The sequence below is a fragment of the Cottoperca gobio genome, chromosome 13 (genome assembly GCF_900634415.1).
Source record: "Cottoperca gobio chromosome 13, fCotGob3.1, whole genome shotgun sequence".
Taxonomy (NCBI): Eukaryota; Metazoa; Chordata; class Actinopteri; order Perciformes; family Bovichtidae; genus Cottoperca; species Cottoperca gobio.
Genome location: NC_041367.1, coordinates 9,555,145 through 9,566,613, shown reverse-complemented (window position 1 = coordinate 9,566,613; position 11,469 = coordinate 9,555,145). Strand labels below are relative to the sequence as shown.

At 38.7% G+C, this 11,469-nt stretch overlaps 1 protein-coding gene and 1 pseudogene across 1 annotated transcript in view; both read left to right on the top strand.

Annotated features, from left to right (window-relative positions):
- Positions 1-912: 912 nt before the first annotated feature.
- LOC115017777 (solute carrier family 13 member 2-like) lies at positions 913-5,123 on the top strand (annotated as a pseudogene).
- A 583-nt stretch (positions 5,124-5,706) lies between these two features.
- Positions 5,707-11,469, top strand: part of foxn1 (forkhead box N1) — an 18,545-nt gene continuing 12,782 nt past the window's right edge. The window contains 1 exon segment of the mRNA XM_029446468.1: positions 5,707-5,726. Within this exon segment, the coding sequence (XP_029302328.1) occupies positions 5,707-5,726 (20 nt within the window).

Genomic DNA, 11,469 nt, shown 5'->3' with positions numbered 1-11,469 from the left:
GGCAGAATAGTAATTTTCTTTTGTGTACTTCTAGTCTTCCAGGCCAAGTTGTTTTGAGCTATGTAATAATTTACATAGATCTATGAATTTAAAATATTGTTTGTTTTTTTAACTCCAAAAGTATTTGCCCCTGTGCAGTAACTGTTGGGACTTTGACCGTAATTCAATACACTACAAGCATTAAACATCAATCATTTCACACTCCTGCAAAACCTTTTAACCTTTTCACTTCTCACGCACTATCTCACTCACGAGGAGGAGGATCTGGTTTGTCTACATTTCAACTTCTGTGGCAGGCTTTTCCTAGGAATTGCAACATTGTGTTTTGAACGATACACCCACACACATTATTTACAAGGCCATTGACCTATTTTCAAATGTAACTTTGTTTTTTTTAGATTGTCCTTGACTGCTCCTTCTACAAGAGATGGACAACACACTTATCACTTTCTAGTTCCAATGAGGCTTATTCAGGGGCTATGATTTTTATTTGGTTTATTTTGGGGCTAAATATTTTAAACACACAATATTAAATGTATTCTGCCACTTGGGGTCTCAATCAAAAAGTATCTATCTTACTATCTATCTGACTGTCTTTCTATCTTTCTATCTTTTTATCTATCTATCTATCTGACTATTATTATTATTATTATTATTATTATTATTATTATTATTATCTATTATCTATTATATCTTGAATCTTTGTCGAGGAAGATTTGTTTTGCTCTGGATTGATGTAGCCATTTCTAGTTAAAAATAATTTACTCAAAATGGTTACTGCAGTTTTCAGAGAATGGTTAACCACGCTAACTGAACTGTAGTAGGTTATCCGAGGTTAAGAAGATTTACAGTGTGTTGTATTTCCCTTACATGCCTTAATATACATTTCTCAAGTAGCCATCACTTGTACACATGTGTCAAGTGAATCAGACCATTTATGTATTTAATGTGTTACATAGTGTATACTGTGTATTAAGTCTGTTAACCAACACAGTCCTTGTCTGTCATTGCAGGAAGCAAAATGCAGCTTTGTAATCATCCTCATGGCGCTGTACTGGTGTACAGCAGGTATCCTTCTGGCAGTGACCGCCCTGCTGCCCGTCACCCTCTTCCCTTATGATGGGCATCCTGGAATCAGGAGAGGTATTCCCATCTCTATACTGTATTCATACATTTTAATAAACCATTTCTTGTAATTGGTTTGCTAGGGAATTGTGTTTTTCTTACGTTTCTTTTACACTGTACATACTGCAGCTACAATATAAAGTGTGTGGACAATTCAACAATGATCTCAAACTCTGTGTGCAATTGTTTCCTTCTTTTGATTTCTTTAACTCTGTGTATTTATATCTTTCTAGACTACATTGCAAATCAGGGAAACCTCAATGACTTTCGAAGCTTATATAAAAGTATGAATGAGTGTGGATACCCCAGTTGTTGTTGTTGTTGAATAACTTGATACAGAGCCCTGGCCTCAACCCCATCCAACACCTTTGGGATTAAGTGATTAACTGTTAGCCATATCGTCTTATTCAAAATCTGTGGCCGACCTCAGTAAATCCCTTCAGCCAGGTGTTGTGGAAAGCCTTCCCAGAAGAGTGGCGGCTGTTTATAATGTTATGTTTGAGAGTCCACATACTTTTGGCTTTATCATGTATGTATTAGCATTTATTTTATTTTTGTCTTTACCTATTTTCTTCAACTTTCAACTTACCATCTAATCATGTGTTTTTCGTCCTCTCAAGCCTGATGATCGGTTTCATGAGCGCCACAGCCTTTCTGTCCATGTGGATCAGTAACACGGCCTCCACAGATATGATCCATCGCCGCTGTGCTGCAGCAGCTGTGCTGCAGCAGCTGTGTGACACTGAGGCCAACGCTGACGAGAGGGACTATAACCGGTCTGCAGCGACGGATGGTCAGGGTAACCAGGCAATCGAGATGGGTGACACCAAGAGTAGATTCAGAAAAAAAAATATAGAAAGTGTTACACTACTAACTGAAAAGTGATGGCCAACACAACAGAAATAACAACCTGGTTATAAAACAAGTTGTAGGCTTGTTGCTATAACACCCCAGTGTTTGGGTTCTTCAGTTTTCTGATGCCAATGTTTTCTTTTTCAACAGACTCTTCGTAATCAACTTTACAAGCTGGCTTGGCTTCTCATTCCCCAACATGTTGCTATTGCTCGCCTTGTCTTGGTTGTGGCTGCAGTTTTTGTTTTTTGGGCCTCAAGTAAGTTTGACGGACTGGACTCATTCTCTGCTCTGATACCTCCATGCTTACAACCAAAACATCCATATTATAAAAACAGAAATGTATTTTCACCTTGTGTTATTGCAGCTTGAGAAATTCCTTTTTGGATGTGGCACAAAGAAAGATGGTGAGAGGGAGGCATACCTGGTAATCAAAGATGAGTACAAAACGTTGGGCTAGATGAGCTTCACTGAAGCTTGTGTGCTGGTGATCTTCACGTTGCTGGTTCTTCTGTGGTTTACCAGGGAGCCCAGGCTCATACCTGGCTGGGCCACTGTGCTCTCAACAAAGAAGAAACCGTGAGTGCAGATAACTGTTTGTCACACGGCTTTTCATAAGAAAGTGAAGAGGTGAAAAGTTAACTAGGGAATGGCCCAGTGTAGGAGGAGAAAATATGTAGGGGTCTACTATTGAATATCAATCAATGAACTTTGTTCTCCATAGTGCTGAGTGGCAGTGCCTTTATCTTTAGAAGATACAGTGTCTTTGTTTTGTCTTGTAATCACTACATTAGCCTCAACATTGTAGCTTGAGTATTTTCATAATGTAGCTACATTAAATGCAGATATTTCAAAATATGTTTTCTCATCAGGTATGTCACAGGATTCAGAAAACCATGACATGAAGCTTATGTCTTAAAACTCATTTTGAGTAGCATACCTCTATTTTCATGTTTATGTTTTCTATTTGTTGAGCAACATTGACAAAACTGTGACGAAAAATACATAAATAATGTTTTAAGTTGTATAAGACTAAATATGTTGAATCAAGAAGGCAGGAACCTGATCTATTTTTGGCTCCACCTGTGCAGGTCTGGGCAGCACAATGGGAAGAGTAGTCACTGTTGCATCACAGCAGTGCAGTTTTATAAGCATGTCTGTGTCCTCACTATCTGTGTACTATAACAAAGATGCAGCCAATAACTTTTACTGCCCGTGACAACTCATCTCGCTGATTCAGTGCTTTCTAATAAACATTATCCCAACTCCTTCCTGAGTTGTAGCCCGATAGCCCCAAGGTCAAGCCTGGACAACAGTACATGCTGTGCTGTTCCCTAGACAAATGACTTTTGTATCAATGAATATATTTTTTTTCTCCCTTGGTAACTTAAGTTAAGCGTGTTCTGCTGCTCCTGCCTGTAAGCAACAACGTCTTTGTTACACGTCAAAAAGTGGAAAGCAGTGTGTTTTGTACACAGATGAGCGCGAGTGTGTGTTAATCATTGTCAGACTTTGAGGTGCCAATGTCCATTTTTCACCTTGGAAAAGAGAAAACATGTATTTAATAGAATGAGTCCAGTTACAACACCACATTTTAATTCTAACTTTAATGGCTCACCTGTTTTTTTACATCTCTTTTTCTTTACGGAGCACGTTTATGATCACCACCTCTTATCCGTGGTCAGTAAAAGCCCGTCTTTTCTATAGATAAGTTAGATATATCATTATTTATTACTGCCCTAACCAATAGTGAAAAATAAACTGTCATCTCTTTTTTTCTTCTTTGTCTCCCTGTCCTAACAGGGGCCCCTGCTGAAACCCCTCCACCTCTGCTTAGTTGGGACATTGTCCATGAAAAGATGCTGTGGAACATCCTTTTGCATCTGGGTGGAGGTTTTGCATCGGCACACGGAAGTGAGGTCATGTAGTTTATAATCAAGTCCACATCTTTCTGAAAGATAATCCCTCTTTTTGCCATCTCCATCCTGCTGTGTCTTCTGGTGGCCATGTCCACCGAATGTTCCAGCAACCCTGCCAACACCGCTCTCTTTCTGCCAACACTGGCCTCCATGGTGAGACAGGACATAATACTCTCTAAAGGTTTAATGGAATATGTTGACATTTTGGTAAATATGCTCATTCACAGACATCATTTCTGTTTGTGTACGGGTAAACAACGGAGACCCCACGTGTGTGTGTGTGTGTGTGTGTGTGTGTGTGTGTGTGTGTGTGTGTGTGTGTTGACATGCACGCAGTTTTTTAGATTAGGCTCATATCTTGATTTTAGATAAGCAGCTTATGTTAATCTTTATATCTGATCATTATTATCTATTTGCATACACACAATATCCTGAATATTACCACAGAATCTAAGCTCAGGGAGATTGAGCCGTAAATGCAATCTCAACAAATTTTCTGGTTGTTCTAGGCATTCATTCAGAATTTTCTTGGAGTCATGAGCATCAACATTGCCATTAACACGTGGGGCGTGTCCATGTTCCAGCTGAATACTTTTCTCAGTTGATCTAATGTCACCAAGACTCCTTGAATGTGAACTCAGAAAAATGGAAACAGGGGAGAAACTAGGGGAGATGAACAATATCTTCATATTGATCAGGATTTCACCACTGGAGGACTGAGCTGACAGTTTTTCTTTTAAGCTCCCCTGTATGTTCCAGCCAGTGCAGCCTGATGTGAAGTGCTGACACAGATTCTTTTATGCCGCTTTCGATCTTATATTCTTGTGACGCTCTTGAGAAACCAGCTGGACACGCCGACTAAAAACATTGGAGCACCTTTTGTTGACGTTTCGACGGTACTTGAGTGAGTTCGGTTCATCTAGGTAATTAGTTTTATGGACTTCTTTCACCTAGAAAATGTTCATAAAAAGTGTTTATGCAAGAAGATACCATTCTGAATCTTGAGTGACAAATATATTGTGGCAAAACTTCGATATTGTCATTGTATCTGTAATAAACAGTGTGACACTTTCCTAATGTAATTATTAAACCAAATGTAACCAATAAAACACCTGATTTTGTTTTCCATTTGTATACTAATGTTTCATCGTGTACAATTGTATTACTATTTTGCGCAGGTACATGTGGCATTCTTATTAAACTTAATGGATGATGTGCCACGTCTTACTTTCTCAATTGGTTTCTTTAGAGAAAATGATACTCGCTATATTTCATGCACGTTTGAAAATAGTTAGCCAAAGTAATTTGTGTTGTCTGTCAACAACAGAATATATTCAGCTTCCAAGAAAATTAATCTTTGTAATAGAGATCCTGCAGGATCAAGGGCTCACTGTAGTTTCTGTTGCATTTAATGATGGGATCAAATCTCATTACCATCCATAGGATTAGTACCACTGGGTACTCTATTGATGTAATGAGAGCCAATGGACAGCAGGCAAATCCCGTTTGAAGGGTCAATGTGGGAGAAATACAAAATGATTGAAGGAAATCAATCATAGGAAACTAATATTTCATTGAACTCCTTGGCAGGGGTCCGTATATCTGCTGTATGGGAAAAGCAAAAAGGATTTAAAAATGGTGAAACTATTGTACACAGAGGTCAAAAGAGTAAGCAGTTATGAAATCCAAAAAAATATTTGTTTATTCTAGCGACCATTCTTCTGCTTACCAAAAGACGGCATCATTCAGAGCAAAAACTATCACTCTTGTGGAATTGGTTCTCACAGTAATAGAAGTTAATGAAGGTGCGATGGATGCCCGTTATCAGAGGTAAGACAACATCTTCATGTCACGATATCTTTTCTTGTCTTATTTTGATTACTTTTGGTCTTTTTCCAATCGCAATGTAAACCAGTCCTGTCCCAGTTTGTGTTTTATTTTAAAACCTCAAATAGTCAAAAGGCATGCAGGATGTATAATGCTGCAGTGCATGTTCTGCTTGAAAGCGTAGCTAGGTTGTCAGTATTTAATATAAGTTTCAGGTGCAAGAACTGTCCTTAGTGACACGTGAATCTGCAGGATGCATAAAAATATGCAATTATCACACACTCTGGAAAGCTTTACCACTTGACTGTTCTGAGCATTTCTGAACTTGTTTTTAATAAAGGACCGGAATCAGTAATGACATTGTAATTGTGAATAACTATACCCAAATGTCATTTGGACAGGCAGTTGCACATTTTATTATGAAGTATCCCAGGAACAGGCAAAGTAAATGCTGAATTTATATAACCTCCCCCTGAAGCAAAAGAGTGAAGTATTCAGTGATAAATCTTGCTGCCGTAGGGACTCTGAATGTTTTCCTCAGTGATTAAAATACCCTCATTAATCACTGTTTCTCAACATAAAAATATGGAATTAGATTTTCCATTACTTTATATTCCACTTGTCTTCTGATTTACGAATATGTTTTTAGCAGAGAGAATTCTGAGAATTGTTATAAAACTAACAAAACAATCAAATGGACCGTGCAGGGAAACACATGTTGCTTCATGCTTTTAATTAAAGGGAACAGGTGCGACTCTTATGAGTTGTTTTGAGGTGTCCTAGTAGAATGAGGGTTAAGATGCATAAATTCTGGCATTTTTAGCCCCCCTCTTTCTGCACCTATTTCTTGTTATCACTTCGCTGTCAATAATAGCTCAATTTATAAACTTAGGTGACTTTTTGATGGGTATAGCCAGCTAATACAAAGCAATCTAATATAACAGTTCTGCCCTCAGGTAGGTTACACTGTTCAGTTGTTGTTGGCTGTAGTTCATTGGGCTGTTAAATTGTTGTGTTAAAGCCTAATGGAAGTGTCTTTGATAGTAGATCAGCAAGAGGTGGTGAGATGACATGATAACAAAGCTTGAGAAGCATAGTTCTGCTGCACAAAACCACACGCAAGCATAATGCATTCACTTGAGAACAAAATTATTTGCCCTGTTTTTCCTGAAATAACGAGATACCTCAAAATCCTGAGAGAAGCTCTCACCTGAATGCATCCTGAGCTTCCAACAGCGCTGCATGATTTAAAGTACAGGGTCAATACAGGTTAGGTATATTAGGTATTAGTTACATGTTAACTGACCACAGCAATGTCCAGCACATAAGAATGTCCTGAGATGCATGCGCAAAGTTGACAAACTAATAACAATACCATACTGCTTAAAGACAGAAGTATCTCACAGTGTCTCAAACTGCATTGCACTAAACAGACAGGACATGCTCATTCAGAAAAACAGCAGAGTTTTTAATCAGATAATTATCTTTTTGCTTCAGAAAAACAGTGAATACATTACACATGTTCAGATCCTTCCACATGTGGACATACAGTGTGCAACCTGTGACAAGGGGTCGCACGCAAAGATGATTTGGAAGCACTGCTCTAAAATACTAATATAATGGTGTTATTGCTTTTGATCAAAGTACAGTTTTGATCATTTAATTTAATCCATTGATCCGTCTCTTGTTCAGCTGTTTATCACGCTGTATGTAGCCCAGTCTGTCCCCTTCCCCCCCCCTTGCCAATTAAATCCACTGTAATGATCACACAGCCACACTGGTGAAACTTCTCACTGGTAAAGTGTGTAACGGCATTTTTTTCACTATTGCGACAAACATCAGACCACAATAATTAAGATCGAGTTAGACGAGTCAACATGCCAGAATCAACTTGGATGGCAAGGTGTTGATTTAAATAGAGCAGAACAAGTGTATAAACAGATTCTTTGCACAGCTACTTCTTCTTCTTCCAATGACAGTTACCTGTCACCTTGCTGTAATTTATTTACGGGTGTAACCCTTGTGTGCAGCTCCTGACTCAATATAATAATAATGTGGGATTGTAAAAAGTTGATATCTTAATAATATTGACAGGCCATAATTATAGCAGTTTAAATAAAAACATGTTTTATTGCTTATTGCAACTGAGAATATCTAAGCACTGGACCAATTATTTGCAATAACACAATGAGACTTTCCCTGAAGTGCCACATTGCACCCTTCTCAAGATCTTTGGCAGAAAGAGCCTTGGGCAGTAACTCTGCTCGGCAGAGGTCTTGCACTGTAACAAGAGTTTATTCTATCTGTAATTAATCCTCTAAAACTCTGTCATTCTGCCTCGCCCACTCACTGAGGACAGAGTTTATTCAAGGTATAGCAACGAGCTAAGGCTGAAACTGCTTTCCTGGTTCATCTGGAGGATAGGATAGGAATCTACCTGTATTGACATACCTCTACTCCCTCTCCCTCTCTCACTTTCTCCTTTATTTCTCTGCCTCCCTTACTATTTGAGCCTCATACTGTCACTGTGAAGGTTTTAGAGAGGAACTCAAGTTTACATTTCTCAACAAAAAAAAGAAAATGCTTGAAAAGACGTGCCCTTGGAGCATCTCAAAACGTGCGTAGGAGCTGCCTGATGGTCCTGAGATTAATTTCATTTCACATTCCGCAGAACACAAGAGTCTGCTTGATGGGTATGTTCATTAGTTAACTCCTAATGGCTGCATCAGAAACTGATATTTTCAGATAGACTGCTTCTGTTCACTCTGTTTCAGTTTGCTCCAGCTGTAATGTTGCATGTGTTCTTGCAGGCTTAAAAATGCACAAATCTTTCGGTCTGCGTTTACTTGTGCACACGTTGGTTTGAAAGCGCAACAGTTAAGTGCAACTCGTTAAGACAGCCTTTGCCATGGGTGAGCTCAGAATCCAGGGCACTGCGCCCGCTCTCTGCCACTGGCTGTGATCAGTAGTGTATCTGATTTCTCGTACAGACAAGTAGCCATTCAGTCAGGCAAAGAAAGAGTGGAAGGAGGAAGAGAGCGCTGCCAGCTGCCAATGACTGCAAGTGGTAGATGTTTTGGAACCTGTTGCAGCAGGTTTTTCTTTCTGTATATCTTCCAGCCTGGATGAGTGCCAAACACACACACACACACACACACACACATACACACACGCACACACACACACACACACACACACACACACACACACACGCACATAGAATGAGGATGATAATCTGAGCTGCCAAAATCTGAAACCAGCCCATCAACCATCCCCGTACATATTTAGACAGTCAATCTAATCAAAGTGCTTCACTCACTGTGAGGGGCGTGAGGTGCACAGATCCACGAGGGATAATGGGCTCAGATGTCGACAGAGGTTACGGGTCTGAGTGAGAAAATCTGACTGAACCTTCACATCCACAAAGAAGAGAGGGGGCAGTTATTGTTTGTAAAGGTTAGGTGAGTTCATGTGACAGTTTTACAATATGTGAATGTTGGTGTTTATATGAAATGCTGCAACTAATGTTGCTCTGATATACTCTCTTTTTAACCTCCATGTTTATGTAGTAACTAAGAGAGATCACAGCACTGTACTGATACTGTTGGCACTGCTGTAGGTGATGAATGCTGGTTAACCGGCGCTGTGGACTTTGAGTGGCTGCCTTCTCATGTCAACACTACACTGACACACATGTCAGTGTATACTCCTGATAATTAGACACACACTAGTTCCTGTTATTGTTTTATGATTACATGGAAGAGCCCTACTTTATCAACATTTGTGTAAAGCTTGAGGAAATTTGGGGCAAATTTGAGGTATTTTACTTGAGTATTTCCATGTTATGCAACTTTATACTACTCTACTACATCTCAGAGGCAATACTGTACTTTATTCTCAGCTTTAGTTACTTTCTAATTTTTCATACCCTTTCTGTCCAGTGTAAATGATTTGAGTTTGAATTTTTCTGATGAACTGAAGGATAAAGGGTTCCTTTATGTTTTGAGAAACTCTCCTACTTCTTAAGCTAAATTAACTATTTAAAAAGCCTCTGGGATAAGCTGAAAACAGGGCTGCTCATGAAAAGTTAACTTTTAAGAGATATGTGGTTCTCACAGGACAGCGACGCTACAAACATATGATGATCTTACAGAATATGATGCATTGCTATAGATTAAACTACCCATTAGTATATAAAGGAGTTAAAATGAGCACAAACTTAAACATCTACTGCAGTAAAATACAACATACACATAATGTAGCAGTATTAGTACTGATTAAAACATCATATATAATAGTAAAACACTGACACGGAACATTTTACTGCAGAATGAATACTTTCACTTTAGCTGATTGTACTTATATACTTAAGTATTTCTTTTAATGTAGGACTTTTACTTGTAGTGTAGTATGTTCACAGTGTTGTAGTAGTACTTTACTTAGGTAAAGTATCTGAACACTTCCACCACTGGTCACTAATGACATCAGTGTGTGCTCCGAACGTCTCCACACTTATTAGACATCTTTAAGTGAATTCAACCTTTAGAAAAGCGAGAGAAAGTGTACTATCTTTTGTTATGTAGCTTTTATTGACAGCATTGTATTATTGTACTATATTTCTTAGTGTGCATTTCAAATAAGTTGGGGTGAGCCCTAATTTGGACCAAATATATTTTCACGTCTGTCCGTCCCGGGAGAGGGATCCCTCCTCAGCTGCTCTCCCTGAGGTTTCTAACATTTCCCCCCCTTTCATTATGGGGTTTCTTTAAGGGAGTGTTTCCTTGTGCGATGCGAGGGTCTAAGGACAGAGGGTGTCGTGTGCTGTACAGTCTGTAAAGCACACTGAGACAAATGTGTAATTTGTGATATTGGGCTCTATAAATACATTTGATTTGATTTGATTTTGACTTTAAGAACCACAATACATGCAATAGTGTTAAATAAGTGTACTTTTCTTAAATATATTTATATAGGTCCGGTACAGGGCATTCCCCCTGGAACAACAGAACTGCACAATTGTACTGTTTTGTGGCTCTATCATACTTTTAAAAGTGGTGACAACTTTATATTTTACTAGCATAATAGTCCAATCAAAATAATGCAAATAAGGCAATGCAATAAAATATTATAATGACATGTAATGTCTCTGGTTAACAGCATAAGTAATATCTGATAATCAGGATAATCATTTCCAAGTATTGACATCATCGGATCTGGTTCCAGTGAAAGAAGATACTGTCCATGTCTCAGATCAGTTGATAAGAAATATCTGTAAAGTCCTAACCTGACTTTTAAACTGGTTTTAAATCCGTTGATGTACTTCTAAAGGATTTGAATTGTCTTGCTGGTCGTGGTCGGGATGGTAGTTTATTATACTTTTCAATACCGCACCCAGGCTGAACGTCACTATGACAACTTCACAAATATGCAGCAGGTGACTTATTCGTATGCAGTGCTCCAAATCCCACATGTGCCCAGACATTTGGGATTCATGACGGAGCTGAAACTGTGACTAAACCTTATTCTACAGGTCAAAGCTAAGCAAGGGCAGCTTTCATTAATATAGAAGAAAAAAACCAGCTACACCACCTTGTCTACAACTTGTTGGCATTATCTTGTTGACTCTTATTTTCTGATCTTCTTCCAAGCATGGGCGGTAAATGGAATTGGCTTACATCAAAAAATAAAATTTGCATATTAGGTTACTGCATGAGGAGAGAGATTGATGCAGGCTGGTGACGTTTAT